Source organism: Fundulus heteroclitus, chromosome 7, assembly GCF_011125445.2.
Source record: "Fundulus heteroclitus isolate FHET01 chromosome 7, MU-UCD_Fhet_4.1, whole genome shotgun sequence".
Lineage (NCBI taxonomy): Eukaryota > Metazoa > Chordata > Actinopteri > Cyprinodontiformes > Fundulidae > Fundulus > Fundulus heteroclitus.
This window is the reverse complement of record NC_046367.1, coordinates 891,149-914,353: the sequence shown is the minus strand read 5'-3', so window position 1 is coordinate 914,353 and position 23,205 is coordinate 891,149. Positions and strand designations below refer to the sequence as shown.

Sequence of the window (23,205 nt, the reverse complement as noted above, 5' to 3'; positions counted from 1 at the left end):
GCATTTATACTATAATATAAAAGCGACATTAAAATAAACGACTCACCATCACGTAGTTGCAAGGAAAACACTCAATGGAATCCTTCGTCTGGGTTAATTGGACTTGATTCAACAATATCCTTCAGTAATTTAGGAAAAACGGCAGCACTAGCACTGCTAGCATTAGCAGCGCAAGATGGAGGAGTTCACCTCTGACCCGGAACTCAAAGAGTACTGCTTGTTGTCTGCTCTGAATAAAACACAGCGCCACTCTTGGACAATATAGGAACTGCAGGTTTTCAATGGAACGAACTACGTTTTTTTCGGCAATCATTGTTGAATAATGATAATGCATTTGGCCGCCGGGCTGGACTAAATGGTTCCGCGGGCCGTACGTTTTACACCCCTGCTCTAGGCAGATCATTTTGTATCAATGACTTTTATGAATCAAGGCCCTCGAATCATTAGAGGAATTGTGACAGCCCTAGAAAAAAATATAGTTCATTTGACAGTTACACTGCTTTTGTGATTGTTGGGGGGGCGGGGGGCAATAAACCTGATTAACTTTTTAGTTGTCCTCTTAGCGGTGAAAGTTGTAGGAGTCTTATGGGTTACATCAAAATGGTATGGAAAGATCCTTTAGTAGGATTTTAGTCTGCTGAAACCAGACCTCTCAATAAACCCTTAAAGCAGGATGAAGGCATGTGAACTACATGAGCTGCAGGAACAGGTTGCTTTGAAATTCTTTGGTGTCACAGAAAGTATAGGTTTTATTCATCTCCAAGGAAATAAGGTGTTAGTTCTGAGAGTAGTTGACATTTTTTTCTGTAAAACTGACTGGTTAGAAACGGTTTTGACTGGTTAGAAAAGATCTTCCTAAGAGCTGTGAGGGCAATGGCCCCCTGATGGGAGACTGCTGTCCAACGCTTTAAAATCACCCCACTGTCAACAGCCCGTCATACGTTACAATTCACCTTCAATGCTATTGCCTACTTGCATACTATCATCTCAGAATATCTAAATGCACATTTCTGTAAATGAAGCCTCAAATCATTAATGCACAGTAAGCACCTTATTACCTCATTATTTGCTATCTGACTGTCACTCATGAAGGAAACTAGTTCATACAAACTTTCCAATCATCCTTTTATTTTTTAATCTCTCTTGTAGGCTATAATAATAACAATATAAAACACTGTAACCCTTGTCCATTGCCTGTTTATTTGCCTTCATTATGTGTACTCTGAGCGGGAGTGGGCAAAAAGGAATTTCACCACGGTAACACGCAGTGACAATAAAGAATCTTTGAATTTGAATCTTTGAAGAACAAAGAAATATGTTCTCTCTCCGAAGCCTGCAAGAAAAAAATGGCAGCATTTTTAAATAATGTAAATATTTCTCCAGAAATAATCAGAATTGGTGGAGAATAGGTTGCAGGGGGATACACCACCAGAACATATGTCAGAAGCATATCTGGGTCATTAGCTTGATAGATTTCTCTTAAGTTACACAAAATACCATCAATCAACTTTAAAGGGACAGTGTGTAACTAATTTGGCTTCAAATTAGCAAAGGTATTGCTTTTATAAATATATATTCTGGCAAAGTCTAATAAAATCACATCAAAAATGAAAGCGTTCTCATATCTTAGAAATGGTAGTTATATTATAATTGATAGGTGTCGGTGCACCACTGGGAGGCACCATGTTGCATCGCTACGTCTGATTCCAGCTGCCGAAAGGGGACAAACATGTCAGCCATACATGTTTTCCCTATCTGTCTTCTATATGAAGACGTGCTGTCGGTGGAGGAGTAGGAAAAAAGCAAAGGTGACCGTAGATCATTCTATTTGCCGTTTTCTATTGAAATGGATGACTGTTCATACTCTTTGTCCAGCAAGAGGCAAGAGAAAGTAACCAAGAAAAGAAAAAGAAGTGATAACCAGGAGAAAACAAGAGTCTATATCGACACATCTGTTATTACCAGGTGGAGATAATTCATGAAGGAGGGAGGATTCAAAACAGATGTGGAGGTTTCAGGCTTTCTTTAATTTTCTTTCTTTCTTTCCCAGTGTCCTGTCTAGCAATATGGCAATAGGAATTGATGTCTCAATGCCAGATAGAGCTCGACAGATTTTGCTTTCACAAGTGGAGCGAACAGCTTTCGCCATAGTGCTCCACTTGATTTATGCATGTAAATAGCTTTATTGTGATTCCTGCAGGGAGAATTTCAAATTATATGGACACTACAATGGCGGACCCCAGACGTCTTCCCCCCCACCCCCCCATACCATGGCCTACATGAATGTGCGTTGTGAAAATGTTTGGAGTGAAAGTGTCTAAAATGCATGATAAAATTGGGGAGAGGGACGTCACCAGAAAGTGACAACCTCCAGTAACGCCCCCTCCCCAAGGACCTACATGTGTGGCGGCGTGATGGAGCAGGCAGAGGGAGGAGTCCGGGGATGGGGAGCAAAGGACTGGGGAGCCATCCCAGGGAGCCAGCTCCCCTACTGACTCCAATAGGCACCCCCGCTCCCCGAAAGCCCCACCCAGAGAAGGGGGCCCCGCCAGCGGCACCACCGTAGTCCGGGGGCCAGGGAGAGGCCGCAGGGCCCGCCAGCCAACCACCCACCAGGACCAACAACTCCACCCCCCAGCAGACCCACCAAGCCTACTGGCTTTACCCCTCCAAAATAAATAAATAAATGAATAAATAAATAAATAAATAAGAGGGGGGACCCTGGCCAGCCAGCCCACACGAGCCATCCCAAACCCCACCCCCCAAGGGAAACCCGCACCGGGAGACCACACGGACCAGGACCGGGACAGGGGGCCGGACACAAGCCCACCAGAACGTCCACCCCCTCCCCCACCCGTAGATTTAATCCCTCCCCAACACTAACATTCAAACAACTCACCATACATTCGACAGTAGACATCCATGCTGGGTAAATCCCAGCCTGGATGGGTTTCAAGCTTTCTGCTAAGTTATTGAAGTTTATTTTGGCATTATGTTAGAAACAGTGCAGAGTAGTCCAGCGATTACTATGTCCTCACAGGTCCGGCTCGTTTGTTCGCCTTGTCTGAGCCGGACGGTTCACTTTACATAGCAGCAGCGCAGCAGCTCTGTTTACTCATGTTTATAAAGCCCAAAGAAGCGACTGCATGTTCAGAAACAAGCCCAAAAAAACACGATGCAAGGAATTTACAAACAACTTTACGAAAAAACACGTGGACTTGGCAACACGGCCAAAAACTGAGCTACTAGCAGTAGCTCAGTAGCAAATACACGGAGGACATAATTGTTTACATTGTCACATTTATGACACCCCACGGCTTCTGTAGTAGTCATTACGTGCTTAACAGCAAGGTTGTTTGTAATTAGTTTAGCGCACTACTAGATGGTGTGTAAATCTTACACACTGGGGCTTTAATGTTCTCTATTAGTGCTATACGAACAGCCGTGACACTATTGGACAATTGCGGAGCGAAACGAAAACAAGCAAGTGTTTAAACAAACCGTAGTTACATTTAACTTGGCTAGTAGCAAGCTGATAATTGCTAATGCTAGCCGATCTCGGAGCTTATTTAAAACAGACTATTTAGTCATATTTAAATGTAATGGGCAGACTGTAAAACACAAACAAAAATGTCCCATCCTTGTTTAAAACCCTCATTTATTTCCTCATGGAAATAAAGTTTCTCATAACTTTAAAACAAAACCCAAAACACATTAGCATCAGGCTCAGACCTCTCAACTTGTATCAAAAGTTAAGAGTGAGATTATGCTAATGTGGGGGGCGGGGCTTGTTTGGGGGCGGGGCTAACCAGACCCTGGAAGAGTCGGTGGAGTCAACGCCATCTAATTTTTATCCCACCAGACAATGAAGTAGACATGTATTACTTTTGTTAAAAAGAGAAAGAGACGTATTAATACTTTATTGTTCAGTTAATGGATTAAAACATAAAAAAAATACACAATTGTTCAAATAATACTGAATAAAATTAAGTAGTTTTAAGTTATTGACCGAATTATTACACTGTTACACATTCATCTATGGGTTGTTTATCATTGTAAATCTATAACCTGATTGGTGAATCAGGCTGAGTTTCATCAAGCCTTTATGATCAACATTTCCACTCAGCAGCAACACTCAAGCACACAGAGGTTCCCGCTACGTCTTTACGCACGATCTAGCTGCTGATGTCTCCCTCCTTTCAGCTCAATGCACTTCTAGACTGTTACAGTTTATAACATTCTCATCACCTTTCACAGCGACAGGTTTCTCAGTCAGTCGCCGCGCTGACCAGACAAATCTCTATTGCTCTCGTCAATGCGCTCTGGGCGCCCAGAAAGCACCTGCTCCGAGGGAAAGGAGGGGGGGGGAGAGGAGCAAGCGCGGAGGAGCAGAAATACGGCGCATGTAGTTAAAAAATGCAGAATTAATAAAAACGAAACTTATAAACAGACCAAGTGGCTTTTTAAACTGCATCTGGTTAGCAGAACTGTTTTATTATCCAGCGTGCAGCCATGACTGGTTCTGAATGAACCGGTCATCTGGCAGCAGCGCTCCCCCCTCCCCTCCTGTGTACGCAGTACAGGACCTTACCGGTGTTCTGTCAGGTCAGCATACCGCGTCAGACCAGCATACCCATAGTCTTACGCATGCGCGAACTGGCTCTTAACCGGCTAAAAATTACCACCCAGCTGCCGGCAGCGGATGATCGCTGGTAACCGTATAGCTGGGACTATTTTTGCAAGCTAACCGTCGCTTTAGCCGAGCACCGCTACAACAGCTCGCTATCGGGGCTGTGCCGCATAATTAATTACTTAGTTTTGGGGTTTTTTGGAGTGGTATTGCAATCTGACTGCTTCTCCAAGTTTTCGCAACTTTGTGCAGTTATACGCATGCGCAACCATGTTCGCGCATGCTTAACACTATGGGTATGCTGGTCTGACGCGGTATGCTGACCTGACAGAACACCGGCTCACTTTCACCGCTGGTTAAGACTAAAATTATTCATAACTCTGATCACTCTTCCTGCTGCTCTGTTAAAAAGAACTGCAGCAGGAATTACTGATGGCCACAAGCTGTGAAAGAAGCCGAAACAGCTCAGCAGAAGGCGGAGTTTTGTCGTCCGCAGCCCAGATGGGCTTTGTGATTTTTATGCGTGAGAAATTCCATGTTTGCGTGTGAAATGTCATGTGTTGCGTGTGAGCGTGTGAAGTCAGTGAAATGCGTGTGTCACACGGTCAATGTGTGAGAGTTGAGAGCACTGATCAGGCTTAAAGAGCGCTCGCAGGTAGCTTAGCCTTTTACTTTCAGGTCTTAACCTCAGTTTAACCTAAAAAACACATATGGAAACACATCAGAAGTAAACAATGTGAAATTGTTTCATCCAGAACTATTTCTCCCTGTTTTCTCTGCCAAACCTCATCCTTTATTGTGTACCTTTCTGGTGACCGGGGGCATATAAAGGCAAAGAGTTGTTTCAGGGGCTGTAGCAAGTGGATCGGGCTGGCGGTGAAAAAGCAGCTACTCTTGCTCTCCTTTGTATTTGCTCCAAGGTGCATGGGCACAGCTTCTCTGGTACGGCTGTACTTAATGCTGTCCTTGTATCGTCCCCATGAAGGCTGCAACATGCCAGAGCAGCAGTGCTCGCTGTTAATGTGACGATACTCTTCTCTGGTGTAGTGTCATGGCTGCCTTCAGCCGTAAGAAACCCCTCCACTCAGTCCTGGGCCAGCCTTTCCTACAAAATTGGGAAAAAGACAAGCAACTGGTTTCTGTGAAGGCTGGTTTGATGACTGATTTCACAGGAAGCAGACTGTACTTAGCTTTGGTTCCAGTCCGAGGAAAAGGCCTGTCTGTTTTGTTAACAGGCAGCGTGAACTCCTAGCTGCTCCACGGGAAAATAGTGCAGTTTCTCTCCAGTGTGAACCACCTTCTGGAGGGGTCCATTGAAATAAAGATCTCAGAGGCATCCTGCTGTATAAATAAAAATAAAACAAAAGTCGAGAAGATAAAAAAGCTGCCTTTTTAGTTTCAAAGTTAAGAAAATATTGACAGCACATTCGAATGCTTGCATGCAGCATATAAAAACACACAGACACCCTCACAGTGCCTGAGAGGCTGAGTGCTGCTCCATAAACATGTAAACAGACTCTTGCCTGTTCGCTCTCTTTGTGGGCATGGTGAATCATGCATGTCACTATGAATGAACATTGAGAGATCATGGCAGCTGCACCAAATGTTGTCTTCCCATCTTGTCATTGCCTGTTTAAACCTTCATGTTTCATCCAGTCACATATCTGATCCACGCAGCAGGAAGTCTTGCTTTCTGCAGAATTCAGAGCTCATGATTATCAACCATTAACCTACTATTTTCTGAACCAACTGCAGGAGCCTTCATCTTGGATCATGTCAAAATGGATTAAAAAGGTCTAAACCCTCATTAAAAGCTATCCGGTTGCTGAAATAGATCATTCTTGTGTCTTGAACAGATAGAACTCTTAATTATGCTAAAATATAACTATCCTTCGATATGTCCCAACATTTTTCAGTATCATAGTTTTACTGTATGCGTTATCAAAATCTCAAAAGCTGCGTTAATTAGCTCATTATTTAAGTAACATTTAGGTTGTCTAGGCTAGTAATGTTTATGTTGACAGCTTAATTAACAGTTTGGTGGCAAAAAGTTGATTTTGGGGTGAGTTACCCTTTAAGTGGTGGTTATGTTTTAACTTCATTTAAAAAAAACTGTTAGTTTGGTTTGCAATAAACTGAACACAGAACGACACTAATACCGTTGAGTATTTCATTATTGCAAGTCATGTGAATATTATGACATTACATAAGGCGGCAACATTTGGACAGCACTTACATACCATACTGGTGAGTTGTGTTTTTGTTTGGGTTTGGTGTCTGTGTGGCATCTTTAAGTTGGTACCAGATTTCTGTAATATGAGTCTCTGCCACTGTTTAGTTTTCTGTTTTGGGTTCTTAGTTTTTGTCCTGTTCTAGTTTCTGTCTCAGGCTGGTTTTTGTGTTATTCTGTTTTGCACTTTACTTCTCAATCATCAGCTCTGTTCATCACCTTACTTAAACCGGTTTGAGCTCCATCTTAGGTTGGGTCTTGTCATTTATTTTGTGTTCCAGATTGGTTCTTGAACTGTTTTAGTTTAACCTGTTTTCACATGCCAGTTATTCAGTCAGCTCAGTTCCACCTCCAGCCACTTCCCTACCCCTGATCGGCTCCACCTATTCTGCTAATTAGTTTCACCTGCTCGCTCCCCTACTTATACCTGCCTCTGTCCCTCGCACTCTGCCACATCATTGTATTTTCCTGCCTGGGGTAAGTCAGATCCTGCCAGTTTTCTGTCTGTACCCAACCTGATTCTGTCTGGTTTTGCCTGCATTATTTGACCTGTTCTGCTCTTTTTGTTATTAGACCAGCCTGACTCTTGTCCAGTTTATTTTAGGTTGTTGGCTGTGGACTGTTTGAGTTTTTTGGACACTGCCTCCCGGCTTTTTGGTAGTGATGGTGAGATGAAGCCTCATGAGGCATTGAACCACTTGAGCCAACTGGTTCGAGAAAGGGTTCATTTCTTGGAGCTTCATGTGCACACAGCACCACCTACTGACCAGGTGTATAATCACAGCCAGCTGCATCTTAACAGGTGTGATGGATTGTTTTTTTTTTTTGTTGTTGTTTTTTTGTCTATTATGGCTGTTAGGAATGACTTCACAAAAGATGTAGGACGAAATCATTTGTCTACATAAATTATGTATACACATATGTGTATAATAAAATATTATGCTCTGTGTGTAATTATTCCCAAAATAGTAGTGTCATGTGATATGGCATGGTGTGTAATGTTTTTCTGTGACTCTAGAAAAATGGCATGAGCATAATCAGGCAGAGGACAGTGAAAGTGCTTGTGGAACTAGGCAGGGGGTAGTGAATAGGCTAATGCTTGTGTAACTTGGATAATTTCATGCATTTCTATTAAGAAACAACAATTTCTCCACAGTTTTTGGTTTTAAACGATTTCTCTTTTTTGACACTACTTCTCCAGCCTTTGAAAAGACACGCTCACATGGCACAGATGATGCCGGGGTGCATAAATAAATAAAGTTTGTACAGATTGAGGTACAGTGACTGATGATTAGCCCAGTACTCCAGAGGGTTCTCCAGCCTGCTTATGTTTGCCTCTGACAGGTAGCACTGGACCTCTACGGTGGCATCTGCTGACACATTTTGAGTCCTCTTTGCCTCCATGACACTAGTGTCCAATCTTTGCCAAAGTCTGCTACCTAAATGGAAACCACAGGTCATGCTAGTAAGTGTTGTAATAGGAATAAGCGCCCTCTTCACAACAAGATTGAGGGTGTGAGCAACACAAATGTGGTGGCCAAGCTTCAGCTCTCTCACGCATGCCACCATATTAGGAGCACCATCCATGTCACCTTGCCTGAGATTCCCCATTCCTCCATCAGGGAGGCTTTCACACAAGCAATATTTTCAGCAGTGTGAGAATGCCTGCACTCCCAACAACACCGAGCTCAGCTTTTGGTTCTCCTCCACAAAGTGGCATGTCACTGCCAGGTAGGCATCCATGTTGATGGATGTCCACATTTCTGATGTAAGGCTAACAGCAGCCACCTTCTCTACTTTAGCCTTAGCGTGCTCCTTAGCAGACTCATATTTGGCCTCCACCATGGCCTTCAGAGCCTAAAGGAAGAAGTGTGTGTGTATGTGTGTGTGTGTATGTGTGTGTGTATATATATATAAATATAATTGCTGAATTGTGACACATACAATAATGTAGTCATTGGTTTCATGTATGGACCCACACATACCTGCCTTGTAGGGAGAACATCTTAGATCCAGCTTACACACAAATGTCTTGAATCCAACGTCATCCACAATAGTGAAAGGGTGGGTATCCTTCACTATCATGGAGACTAGAGCTTCATCCAGCTCTTGTTTTCTGGTGGCTGGTTAAAAGGCAATAAATACAGTGTCTGTTACCTGTCTTTATTTGCACAACAAGCAAACATCAGCATGCAAAAATTGTGATAGTGTGTTTGTAATATAGTAATGAAATACCTTTGCTGGGTGAAGCTCCAGTTTCCTCCCTATTCTCATGCAAGGCACGGTAGTGCCTTAGCATGGATGAGGTGGTATTATTGTACCCCAACTCCTTGGAGCACAATAAACACCTCACCTTTACAGAAAATAAGAAACAGTGAAAAATACAGTTCCTCATAAGCAAACCTAATGCATCTGCAAATGTTCAGTTCACCTTACCTTGTTAGGGCTTATCAAATCGAAATGTTCCCACATAGGGGAAATCCTCCTCTTTCTCGCCGGCTCCATCCTACTCCTATCCTGTCCTCGCACTCCTAAATCTCCTATCTATCTCTTTCCTAAACTCTCCAAACACCAAACTAAATAACCACTATCCAAACTATCCAAACTCCGCTATCCAAACTATCAAAACTCTATCCACTCTCTCAACTGACCACAACTCTCCTACAACAACCAACACTTTGAATGAAGCCTGTGGGCTTTCTAAAGCTGTCGAAGCCCCATGCCAAACTCTGAGCCACTTCCTGAAGCAGTCACGTGGTACAGCCGGCCAGCGAGGCTTCTGACGTCATCGTTTTCGGCTCCTCCCCTAAATGAAGCAAGCTTCGATACGCGCATTATGGAAACGCCCCCTCCATTACTCGACACACGCCTCGAAGCCTCGGCACATCACCTAACATCACTACTTTTTGGTTTTCTGTCTGTTAATAAATCACTTTTTATTTCAACCTCTGCTTGTCTGGCTGAATTCAGGGTCCTCCGTTTCTGATTCATGACAGTATTGGCTTAATTTATAGTAACATTGCGTATTCTATAGTAGCAGATTTGTAAAAAGGGAGTGCTCGAGCATCATTTACATAAAGCTGTTTCTGTGTACCACACGGCAGATCTTCAATAGTGTGATGGAATTCTAAAAAAATGCAAGCTGCTGTTTTACCAGATGTTGGACACATTTAAAACTATGCTGCTTAATCCTGCTTTCGTCTCTGCTGATCAGGCTGAAACAGACCCCTGCTGAGGGGACCAAGTCCAATCCGTCCAAACGACATCGGGACCGGCTGAATGGTGAACTGGAGCGACTGGCCAGCCTGCTGCCGTTTCCTGAGGAGGTTACTGCCAGTCTAGACAAACTGTCCATCCTGCGCCTGAGCGTCAGCTACCTACGAGCCAAACACTTCTTCTCTGGTGAGCTTGCAGAGCATTTTGAGGTTTTCACCACAACTTCATGTTTTCTCATTTCTTTGTACTGCAACAGTCCTCAGGTGGAGAATTGGTGTGAACTTTACTGATCAAGCTATTTTGGTTCCAAATCTTTAGTCTCAACAGGTAATACAAAAATATGTGCCATACCAGAGCTTCATGGAGGTTACAAATTCAGCTGCTGTTCAAACTGGTATAAGAACACTTTGATGTGGTGAGCTCTTATGACAAACCACTGCATAAGGTGAAGATGGATAACAACATTACCTTATGGAGGTGATGTTATCCAACAGGACTGTCAGCATCTCATTTATGGAGAAAAGAGCTTTAGGTAAGTTTCTTTTACATCAAAATACAACAGTGACGCTAAAGGAGGAGGTGTTGGTGAGTGGATGAATAGTTTTCTCCACTTCAGCCTGGCGAGTGAAGACATTGTAATTTTATGTGGCGATCTCTCAGTGAAAATACTGCAATGCGGCCACTGGATGCTTTGGATGCATGAATACTTAAGAGAGACCCTAGAGTTTAAAGAATTTATGAGATGAAGGCAGAGCCATGTTTGTTTAAGGAAGCTGCTCATTAGCGGCATACCGTGTGTTGGCTCCCACTCTGAATGAGGCACTTAACACCATCCTAGACATTAATTTTCTCAGGAAAATTTATAACTAAGGCAGTCAAGGGCCCCTTGTATTTAGAAAAACTCTATTCAAATGCTCTCATTGTCAGGGTTAATGTGTTTGTAGATGGACCTAAGTACAGACAAGAGCTTGGGAGCCGTATGATGAAGTGCCATCATCTGTTGGGGCTGCAGCATCAGAGACCTAAAAAGGCTCAACAACCTGGTAAAGAAGGCTGGTTCTGTTCTGACTGTGGAACCTCTGGATATGATGATGCAAAGAAAGATTTTGTACAAAATCAAGAATTATGGACAATCCTGAACATCCTCTTCATGACATTGTCACTGGAAAACAGTCTCTTCAGTCAAAGCTTTGTTCAGATTGGTTGTAAAACGGATCGCTGTATAAGATCTTTCCTGCTCACAGCCGTCACCATCTAGAATAACTCCTTGACAAAATGAGTTACATACATTTAATTTCCCTTTGGCATAAAGTATTTTTGAATTTGAATTCAATTTGACTTAATGGTAATTTACTTAAAGGCAGGGTAGGTGATGACAATAACCAGAACAAGGGTAGCATAATAAAGAGGGAGAGGGAAGGAAACAGAAGGGAAAGCAGGTGATGGTAATCAGCACAGGTGAATGGCCTATAGTAATGAGATGAGGGCGAGGAAGAGCAATGATCTGACAAAGACAAGGAGGAATACCAAAGGAAAGTTCTGTTAAGATCTACCTCTTACATATTACTTTGGGTGCAAGACGCATGAAACAGAAAAGTATACTTCAAGTTATATCTTATCTAGTAAAGACAGAGAAACGGTTACAGACACATTAGCGCTGATGGGCTCTTGATTGGCAAGAAGCCCCGATTGCTCATCACTCAAACATTATAAAGGAGTTTAGGTTAACACCCATAGAGGGCCGTACACATCCAAACTGTGTCATCAGTAGAGAAACTGTGTCACCTCTGGGACGCTATCTGACTGATGAGTCATCTCCTTGTGTCCGGTGCTATCTAAGTGTGGTAGGCAGTTCTGGTCTGAGCAGTTCATTCCACTTGACCCAGTTGATATCTTAACAGTTCTATCTTATAAAATGAAGGAAGGCTCTAACAAGAAGGAAGGATCTTAGAAGGAAGGAGCATAAGTTATATGTCAGTGTCAATTATATTTATAAAGCACTTAAAAACAGCTTGTAACGGCATGAAAGTGTTGTACAGTTTTCATAAAACCATTAATGAATTTGACACAAGAATAAAACACAATAAATAAGAACAAGTAGGACAGGTAGTTTACAAAGTCTGACCTTATTTAAATGCCAAGGGTCTAAGCCATTTAAATTGTTAAAAACCGATAAAATAATTTTAAAATCAATATGATAAGTTATAGGCAGCCAGTGCAGAGAAGCCAATACTGAGGTAATATGTACACGCTTCCGGGTTCTGGTTAATAGTCGAGCTGCAGCATTTTGAATCACTTGGTGACACTGTAAAAAGAATTGGTTCATGTTTTCATATGAGTTGCAGTAATCTAAGCATGTGGTGATGAAGGCATAGATAATTTTCTCAAACTCTTTTGTGCAGAAGCTAGATTTCACCTTTAACTAGAAGTCGCAGATGGAAGAAGCTTGATTTCACAACAGAATTTACTTGCTTATCTAGCTTCAAACAGCAATTCCTAACAGTAGGTTGATAAAAAATGGTTAAGGGACCAAGAAATTCATTAGGTTTGATAATAATGTTATTTTGTCCAAACAGTATAACTTGAGTTCTATTGTGATTCAAGTGAAGAAAATTTTGGTCCATCCATGACATAACTTCCACTAAACAGCTGGTTAAAGACTGTAGGGAATCCTCCTTATCGTTCAGGGGCAACTATATGCCCCTGAACTGTTGCCCTGCGACAGACAGGTCACCAGTCTGTCGCAGGGCAGGAGTATAATATCAATAAAGTGAATAGAAAATAAGATGAATAAGATGAATGTATAATTTTGTCTCCAAACAGAGGTATTTTATTGAAAACTGTCAACCCCAAACTGTCTTAAAAAGTACAAAAAACATAAACGTAGGTAGTCAGGGTCAGGGTCACCTGGTTTGAGCCACATGTCTTTGCTGTCATCAAGCAGTGGTGTAGAATGACAAACCTGCTTTGAAGCTCCCCCCCCCCCCTCTCTTTGTTGGTCTGGATGAACTGCTTCTTTGTCTTGGAGCCGATGGAACCTTGTCCTTTCCATATCTTGAGGCTGACCTCCTCAAGACTCCAGTGTGAACTGTTTGCGGCTCCAAACTGATCTGCATGTGTAAAAGAAGTATATTAATAACCGCATGCACCCCGCCTCAGTCCAGCAAACATAGAAGAAATCTAAAAAAGACAGTGAAATGGGAGCAGTGGCAGTTGGTGCTAATTACAGACAGGTGACATGACTGAGATATAATTAACAGAAGCTTAATTAACAGAAACAGAAGGGCAGAAAACTGGCAGGAGCAGAGGGAAAACTGAATCTAATAGGGAACAAAATTGTGGCCAGAAAAAGCGGAAGTATCCAACTAAACTCTGGCAGAGTAGAACCAACTAAACAAAGAACAGGAGCTAACCAAATCTAATTATCACAAGAATGCATATTTAACATAAATACTGTACAGGAACTAGTGCAACAATGGCAAGCATAAAATAAGGATCTAACAGAATTACTAAAATAATAAGAACATAAGCTAACTAAACAGGAACTGTGTAATGACCTGAATCAGAAGACCCAGAATTCAGCTGGACAAAGCAGATAGCATTTAAACCTGTTTATTGATTGTAAACTTCTGCAGGTAGCAGGGAAATCTTCAACAGGTAGACAATGGTTTAGAACCGTGATGACAGAGGCAGGCAGGATGATTGATGGGATAAACCAGAGTCCATAATCCGACAACAGGTCCAGAGTCAGAGCCGGGTGATCAGAAATCCAAAGACAGTCCAAATCTGATGAGCGATGATGAGAGCGGGGCGGAGCTGCACAGGTGTGTGAGGTAGAGACCAGCACTAGTGCCAAGATCATGACAAACTGCTTCCTTCACTTTGCTTTTTTATTTTGGCTACACCTCACATTCAAAAGGCTGCATGCTTGTTTGTTCTCGGGGAACACCACACAAGTAGGATATCGGGGCAAGACAATCCAACATGTTGAATATCCCCGAACAGACCTGATCACTCTTAACTAGTGCTGGACAATTAATCACATTTGCAAAATAATCACAATTTTAAAAAACGCTATTTCCAAATCACAGAGGTCTGCAATTTTTGGCCATGTAACAATTAATGGATAAGACACATCCTTTATTTGTCGGCAATAGGTTTAAAGAGGTTTGCCTCCACATGGAAGGGAAGAGTTGTAGCAGTGAAATAATTTAATTATTTGTTTTAGATTTTTTATAGAATCAGACTTTTTTTTGGCAGAGACTTTTAGGAATCTCACCATGGCATTAAGCACCGGTCAAATTGCTTAGTACCAGAGGTGTCAAGTAACTAAGTACAAATACTTTGTTACTGTACTTAAGTACACTTTTTAGGTATCTATACTTTACTCCATTACTTATTTTTCTTCCTACTTCTGACTTCTACTCATTACATTTTCACACAAGTATCTGTACTTTCTATTCCTTACTGTATAAAAGGCTCAGACATTCTTTGTTTATGATGTTGGTTCGGCTGCTATCAGGAAGTGACGTAGGTGTAAGTTCAGGGCGCTATCTGCTACTTCCGGTTAACTCCATAGCATGTCGGCTGTTTGCAGTTAGAACTATCGATGCTCCAAGTGTTAAGTTAATGAATGAACGTAAGTTATCACATTCGGTGCTTGGTTTGTTGATTGCACACAGAAGTATTTTACACCTAACAGTTCCATTGGTCTTCATAAGTTTATGTTAAAACTGTTTACTTACGGTTTGGATTTTCGCTGCGTGTGCGCTGTGTCGGGGTTGTGCGTCATGTGTGCATGTTGTGATCGGGCGTGCTGCCGGCTGACGCGATGGCGAAGTTTATTTATTTGACCACATGATGGCGCCAAAAGCTACTCATAATAATTTGAGCTAGAAAACGTCTGTTTATTATGTTTCATTGAAAACTGTGCTCACTTTGAGTTCTTGCAGTATTTAAGCCAAGTGATGCTATATTTACATAATTAGAATTATATCTAATATGCTGAGGAAATGTATTTCCACAGATTGATGTTTAAGTTTGCCTTTTTTGGATATGTTTAAGTTTATTTGGTTTAAACTTCTACTGTTGCAATATATATCTGGCCTAATGGCAATTCATATGTTATTGCAGACTGTTGGCAACACTGAGTATTGAAGTGGAATAAACCCTGCTGACGGCAACAGTTAAAGGAGTGCGAGCCTCATTACCCTATTACCTGTATCCTGACCGATACACCATCTTGTTGGCTGTTAAAACCTTAAAAGAACCAGCCTCTATCCTATTACCCCCTAACATTTGGTCCTTCGAGCCGGAAACAGTTCTCAAGATGGAACCAGATGGAATGACGCCTCCTGATGTCAGACCTAAACGGCAAACGCGCCGACCGAGCCGGTTTGATGACTATGAAGTTGACTATACAGGTCATCCCTTTATGGAAACGTATCACCGGGACAGCCCACAGCCTCTCCCGAGAAGTATGGGAGTTCAGCCTCAGTACAGCAACACGTTTCCCTTTTATAGTGATAGAAATGTGGCCTACTATAACAGTCCTCTGCTGGAGAGAAGTCGGCAGGATTGGAACTTCAGCGATTTATCACATGAGTACACCCCCTTCTCCAATCATCTGGGACCCTCCATCCCACCACTTCATACAGACTTTAGAGCTCTGCAGGCAGAAAGAGAGAAGCTTCAGCAAGCACAGCAAGGATTACAGGAGGGTCTTAGAGAACTAAGTGAAGCAAGGAATGATATTAAAGCATTGATTGAGGCTGCCTACTCACTGAGGAAGGATATGGCTCAGCTTACTGCCTCACAACATAATACTCATCAGCCCCCTACAAGCAGTTCGGAAGGGGCATACAGACCCACAACTGATTCAGAGCCGTTAAAGGAAGATGAGGAAGGGTGGCCTGACCCACCACCGTGGCCTGAACCAGAAGAAGACCTGCCAGCAGGATTCTCCAACTTAAAGCTTGAAGAACAATATTCCGATGAAGGCTTACAATACCGCCCTCCCTCTAATGCAGAAACTCTCCCTGGTAAGCTTTCTAATCCTTCATGCCTTCCGCAGTATCAGGATCCTAAAGCAAACATGTTTCGTTCCCCACCACAGCATCCTGGGCGAAACACGGGTTGGGAACCAAGCAATGGAGGGTTGTTACAAAGGAAACCAGTTCCAGCCAACCCCTCCTCTCCAGTTAAAGGGACGGTGGGTGAGATGTCAGACCAAAATAACCCAAACATGCCCTTTTCCCCTGAGGTAATATATAGGGGGCCCAAACCAACAATTCCAAAGTTCATTCATTCAGATCCTTCTGAATTTGCCAGGCTCCGAATGGCTCTGGAGAACCTGCTCCCTCCTAATACAACTGAGCTCTTCAAGTATCAGATACTTGTCGACCATCTTAAGCTTGATGAGGCTAGGCTTATTGCTGATGCGTACCTGAACTCACCCCGACCGTATACTGAGACTATGGCAGCCCTCCATGATAAATTTGGACAACCTCATCAGCTTGCTCTAAAGAAAATTGCAAGTGTCCTAGATGGTCCAGAAATAAGACGAGGTGATACAGGAGCCTTCCAAAGGTTCTCTCTCCAGGTGCAGTCACTCGTTGGGCTGCTACAGACATTGGGGATTGAAGGAGAAGTGGAACTGAACTGCGGCTCCCATGTTGCCCGGCTAATAAGCAAGCTCCCTCCAGAACAAAGAGCTGACTTTCGTCGACACCAGTTCAAGCAGCCTGGGGGGATCTACACCCTGTATGACTTATCTGAATGGCTTCGTCATGAGTCATGGTGTCAGGGGTTTGATAGCCAAGTTGGTGGAAAGGGTTTTAGAGAAAGAACCAGTGTGAGAGCTGATGCCCGTTCCACCAAACAGACTGTAACTGTCCTACATAATGCAAAGGGACCCTCAAAACACACTTTCCTGCCACCAAAGGAGAGTCAAGCTGGAGGGCAGGCGAAAGGCAAAGCTTATTGTGCCTACTGTGAGAGCACAGAACATTATTTCAGTCAGTGTAATGATGTAGCTAAGCTCTCCAAGGAAGAAATAAAGGACTGGATCCAAGTCAACAAACGATGCTGGCGTTGCGCCCGAAAGCATCTAGCAGCTCAGTGTACACTGAAAAAACCCTGCAGTCTCTGCCAGGGAAAACACCTACTGGCCCTTCACGAGATAAATGCACGAACTGAGGGAAGCAATACTGCCGTGGCTGGAAGGGAAGAAAGTTGCCTTACCAATTCAGCGTCGGGTTCCCTTTACCTGGATCGGCATGGGGCCAGCAATCGTGTTCTGCTAAAGATAGTACCCGTGCTTCTGAGGCATGGGAAACGAACTCTAGACACCTTTGCGATACTTGACGATGGTTCAGAGAGAACCATGTTGCTCCCGGCTGCTGCTAAAACCCTTGGTCTGACAGGCATCCCTGAAGACCTTCCCTTACGTACCGTCCGCCAAGACATTCAGATGCTTCACGGCCATACAGTATCCTTCAGTGTTGCTGCCGCTACCAATCCTGGTTCCCTCTACAAGATCGATGGAGCATTCACAGCTGATCCTCTTAACCTAGCTCACCATACATATCCTGTTGATCAGCTACAAAGGAAGTATAAGCACCTGCAAGGGATACCAGTGCCTGCCTTAAAGCAAGCAAAGCCACTGCTCCTTATCGGATCAGACCAGCCACATCTGATAACTCCTATAGAACCAGTTCGGCTGGGCCCGCCTGGCAGCCCAGCAGCTGTCCACACCCGGATGGGGTGGACCCTACAGGGGCCAAGTCTGTTCATGGGGCGGCCGACTCAGCCTGCCTTATGCCTGTATACATCCTCTCAAGCAGATGAGTTATTTAAGCATGTAGAGCGGCTCTGGCAGGTGGATGCCATACCTTACAGATCTGAAAAGGAAGTGACACGATCAAAGCAGGATCAGCAGGCTGTGGCTTTGCTTGAGGCTAAAACAGATCGCATAATGGTAGATGGAGTCCTAAGGTATGCTACACCTCTCCTCCGCCATACACATATGCCACCATTGAAAGCACCCAGGGAATCTGTTATGCCCATGCTTCGAAGCATAGAGAGACGCCTTTTGAAGGATCCCAATCAGGCTGATGCCTACAGAGCTGAAATGCAGAAGCTGATTCAATCAGGAGCTGTAAAGGAGGTTGAAAACAACCCTTTGTCAAAGGAGAGCTGGTACATCCCTCATCATCTCGTTAGTCATAATGGGAAGAATCGTTTAGTCTTTAACTGCTCCCACAAATACCTTAGACAGTCCCTGAATCAGTTTCTTTTGCCTGGCCCTACCCTTGGGGCCCCCCTACTAGGAGTGCTAGTCAGATTTCGTGAGTATCCCATCGCTGTTAGTGGAGACATAAAGGGGATGTTCCATCAAGTTCTCCTCCTCCCAGAAGATCGCCCTGTACTGAGGTTTCTATGGCGGGATCTCAAGGTGGACGAGCCTCCCAAAACCTATGAGTGGCAGGTCCTGCCCTTTGGGACCACCTCAAGTCCCTGCTGTGCAACATTCGCTTTGCAGCGCCACGTGATGGAAAATACCCAGCCTGATGACAGCCTTAGATTTTCCATTGAGAAGTGTTTCTACGTGGATAACTGCCTACAGAGTGTTGCCTCACCAGAGGAAGCCAAAGCCCTGGTGGATCGCCTGAGAGATTTACTAAAATCTGCCGGCTTTGAGTTACGACAGTGGGCTTCCAATGACCCAAACGTTCTGAGTCATTTGCCTCCTGAAGCTAGATCACAAAGCCTGGATCTGTGGTTGGCAGAAGACAAATCCAACCCTTTAGAGACAACACTTGGACTCAGCTGGTATTGGAATACAGACTCCCTAGGCTATAAGCACAGGCCTGTGTCTTATGAGATGCCAACTCTTCGAAATATCTATAGGGTTCTAGCCTCACAGTATGACCCTTTAGGCTATCTGTTACCCTTTACCACTCGAGCGAAGCTCCTACTCAGACAGCTGTGGGATAAGAAGCACGGTTGGGATGACTCAAACCTCCCATCTACACTCCTTCAAGCTTGGTTGGATTGGGAGGCGGAGCTCCAGTTTCTACCTCACCTTACTCTTCCACGCGCTTATGTACCTGCTGATGCCAGCTTAAAGGAGGCTACCCGCAAAGTACACATCTTCGCAGATGCCTCGGAGAAAGCTTATGGAGCCGTTGCATATCTGAGGACTGAAGACTGCACCGGTCAGGTTCACCTCACGTTCATCCTAGCTCGCTCCCGTGTAGCCCCAAAACGTACCCTTTCTATTCCCCGCCTAGAGCTGTGTGGAGCTTTGGTGGCAGCCCAGCTGGCCAGCATCCTGAAGAAAGAACTTACCTCATCTATCAGAAGGATAGTTTTATGGTCTGACTCGACAACTGTCCTCACCTGGTTGAGCTCACAGTCCTGCCGCTATAAAGTTTTTGTAGGAGCTAGGATAGCTGAGATACAGGAGTTAACAGAAAACTGTACTTGGCGCTATGTAAACTCTGAGAGTAATCCAGCAGATGACTTGACCAGGGGAAAGACCCTGACCGAACTGAAGGTACCAAATCGTTGGTCTAACGGGCCTAGCTTTCTGCACGACAGTCCTGACAAATGGCCAGAGGAGCCGAGTTCTGGGCCTTGTGTTGATGAAGCTGAGCTCAGAAAGACTGTCTTCTGTGGAACAGCTACCACCTCCATGCCGACCTTTCAGGATGGAACAGTGCACAAGAATTGGCAGGAGCTCTTGGATGCTACTATTAAAGAACTTCGAGGGCAGGCGTTCTCAACATCATCACCTAGCACTGAAGAGTATCAAGCAGCTGAACTGGCCATTCTTCGGCGTGCTCAACAGGAGTCATTTCCAGAGGAATGTAGATTGCTAGCAGAAGCAAAACCTGTATCATCCCGAAGTCGATTACTCACCCTGGCACCTGAACTGGATACTACAACAGGCCTCATTAGAGTAGGAGGTCGTTTACGACATCTAGAAGGTCTCGATGGCTCTACATTGCATCCCATTGTTCTGGATCCTTCACAGCCTTTCACACGCCTTCTCATTCAGAAATATGACATCGAACTTCATCATCCAGGCCCTGAACGGGTGTTCGCAGAGCTGCGGAGATCTTACTGGATATTGCGAGGAAGAGAGGCAATACGTAAATTCCAGAGAACTTGTCCTGAGTGCCAGCGTTGGAGGGCCCAACCCTCGATTCCCAAGATGGCTGATCTTCCTGCTGCTAGGCTTCGATTGTATAAGCCAGCATTTTACTCAACTGGCGTTGACTGTTTTGGGCCTATGATTGTGAAGATGGGAAGACGGCATGAGAAACGCTGGGGGATCATTTTCAAGTGTCTGACAACAAGGGCAGTACACCTGGATCTTCTAAGTAGTCTGGATACAGATGCATTCCTCATGGCCCTTAGACGATTTATCGCCAGAAGAGGAACACCCGCAGAGCTATGGTCAGACTGTGGAACCAATCTTAAGGGAGGAGATCGAGAACTCAGAGAAGCCTTTGCCAACATGTCAGAGACGTTGCAGGGACAGCTTGCCCAGAAAAGGATCACATTTCGGTTTAACCCGCCAGCAGCCCCACATTTTGGTGGAGTGTGGGAGAGGGAGATCCGTTCTGTCAAGTCAGCTCTCCGCACTAGTGTAGGATCCCAACCCCTTCAAGAGGAAGTACTTCTTACGGTTCTGATGGAGGTGGAGTCAATCCTCAACTCAAAGCCCTTGGGCTATGTTTCAACTGATGTGGCAGATGTGGACCCTGTGACTCCTAATAGCCTTCTCATGGGGCGGCCTGATGGATCGCTACCCCAAGTGGTCTACCCAAAGGTGGATGTCCTCAGTCGAAGGCGCTGGCGGCACTCACAGGTTCTTGCTGATCAGTTCTGGGCAAGGTTCATCAGAGAATACCTTCCTAGCCTACAGGCAAGACAGAAATGGCACTCAACCCCTCCTGACCTTCTTCAGAAGGCCGTGGTTATGGTTGTAGATCCACAGCTGCCCCGAGCTCTATGGCCAATAGGTCAAGTGACTGAGATTCATCGTAGTGATGATGGATTTATCAGATCTGCTGATGTGAACATTAAGGGACATGTCTACACTAGACCGGTTGCTCGGTTGGTTGTGTTACCAGCTGTACCATCTGAAGAACAGGACGCTGACACCAACAGCCGGTCGTCCCCTGAAACTAATTGAGAAGCCTTTTATTGTTAAGCAAATGTGGCATCACATTTGGGGGCGGCTGTATAAAAGGCTCAGACATTCTTTGTTTATGATGTTGGTTCGGCTGCTATCAGGAAGTGACGTAGGTGTAAGTTCAGGGCGCTATCTGCTACTTCCGGTTAACTCCATAGCATGTCGGCTGTTTGCAGTTAGAACTATCGATGCTCCGAGTGTTAAGTTAATGAATGAACGTAAGTTATCACATTCGGTGCTTGGTTTGTTGATTGCACACAGAAGTATTTTACACCTAACAGTTCCATTGGTCTTCATAAGTTTATGTTAAAACTGTTTACTTACGGTTTGGATTTTCGCTGCGTGTGCGCTGCGTCGGGGTTGTGCGTCATGTGTGCATGTTGTGATCGGGCGTGCTGCCGGCTGACGCGATGGCGAAGTTTATTTATTTGACCACATGATGGCGCCAAAAGCTACTCATAATAATTTGAGCTAGAAAACGTCTGTTTATTATGTTTCATTGAAAACTGTGCTCACTTTGAGTTCTTGCAGTATTTAAGCCAAGTGATGCTATATTTACATAATTAGAATTATATCTAATATGCTGAGGAAATGTATTTCCACAGATTGATGTTTAAGTTTGCCTTTTTTGGATATGTTTAAGTTTATTTGGTTTAAACTTCTACTGTTGCAATATATATCTGGCCTAATGGCAATTCATATGTTATTGCAGACTGTTGGCAACACTGAGTATTGAAGTGGAATAAACCCTGCTGACGGCAACAGTTAAAGGAGTGCGAGCCTCATTACCCTATTACCTGTATCCTGACTGATACACCATCTTGTTGACTGTTAAAACCTTAAAAGAACCAGCCTCTATCCTATTACCCCCTAACACTTACATTTTTAAAACAAACGTTACTCGTTACTCTTGGCTTCAGTTTAATATTTATAAATATTTATTTCACGTAATGTGCGCCATCCAATGCAGATCATTATTTGTACTTCGTTACTTGACACCTCTGACAGCTTGTAACACATCTTGTTTTGGTCTACAGACAGTGTTCAAGCACCACCTAGTGGTGAAATATCACTTATTGCTCCTTTAAGGTGCTGAAATTTGTAGCATGGAATGTTTGCTGTGGTTCTCCACTTTATATTTATTAGTGGTCACATAAGCAGTCAATTGCTTTTTCAGAACTTCAATATGTTGTGCCATCTTGCCATGGACTAGAATTCAGATTGAATTGGCAACATGTACCATGGGGGAGAAGTCAGGATGGGTTGTAAGCAAAGGAATTTCACACATCCACACAGAGACATCCTCTCTCAGCAGGGCGCCCTGCTATTGAGCCTGCCTCCACCTCACTGATCTCCACTTCTTGCCTGGGACTATGGAGGAGAGGGTGGCTGGGGGACGAGCCAGCCATGCATGGGGCCACATGGGCCTCCAAAGCTCACAAGCTGAGTAAAAATGTGCTTCTCTGAAACTCATTTTCCTGCTGTTTCGTTGGGACAGCAATGGGGAGAATGACATTATTATGACATTTTAAAAGTTTTAAGCCCCCCCGTGAACATGAGAAAATCCTCGTTATTCGATGCTGTAGTGCACATATTCCCTAGTTACTGGAGGAAAATAGAAAGTACCAATATGGCGGCTGGTGGCTTCAAAGCAACTCGTTCTAACAGCGGCTATTAGCACTCCAGTGTATAATAGAGATCAGTGGTTGAAACACATACCTAATGTTGTTCTGAATTAGTTAAGCTAATCTAAACTCATTTCATGTTCTTTAAGATGAACTTTGGTTCTTTAACTCAGATCTGCAGTGAACCAGGATTCACTGAATTATTCTGATGATGATGATGATGATGATGATGATGATCAATCAAAACGACATGTAAAGCATATTTCTGTTATGTCAACAGGAAAAATGACTGTTCTGT

General features: G+C 43.9%; 2 protein-coding genes across 2 annotated transcripts in view; both read left to right on the top strand.

Moving 5' to 3' along the window:
* The window catches only part of LOC105937232 (aryl hydrocarbon receptor-like), a 97,479-nt gene that overhangs the window by 6,664 nt on the left and 67,610 nt on the right, over positions 1–23,205 (top strand). Inside the window, 1 exon segment of the mRNA NM_001309949.1 lies at positions 10,075–10,262. Coding sequence (NP_001296878.1) covers positions 10,075–10,262 — 188 coding nt within the window.
* LOC118563638 lies at positions 16,359–17,576 on the top strand. Its single transcript, XM_036138727.1, has 2 exons — positions 16,359–17,404; positions 17,448–17,576. The coding sequence occupies exons 1-2, from the start codon at positions 16,414–16,416 to the stop codon at positions 17,495–17,497; spliced, it is 1,041 nt and encodes a 346-aa protein (XP_035994620.1). The 5' UTR covers positions 16,359–16,413; the 3' UTR covers positions 17,498–17,576.

Bases quoted from the DNA above. Each gene is read 5' to 3' on its own strand.
- LOC118563638 (XM_036138727.1), top strand. From the start codon at position 16,414: ATGGCTCTGGAGAACCTGCTCCCTCCTAATACAACTGAGCTCTTCAAG. The intron at 17,405-17,447 runs ATGGGAAACGAA...ACTTGACGATGG, and splicing joins AGTACCCGTGCTTCTGAGGC to TTCAGAGAGAACCATGTTGC.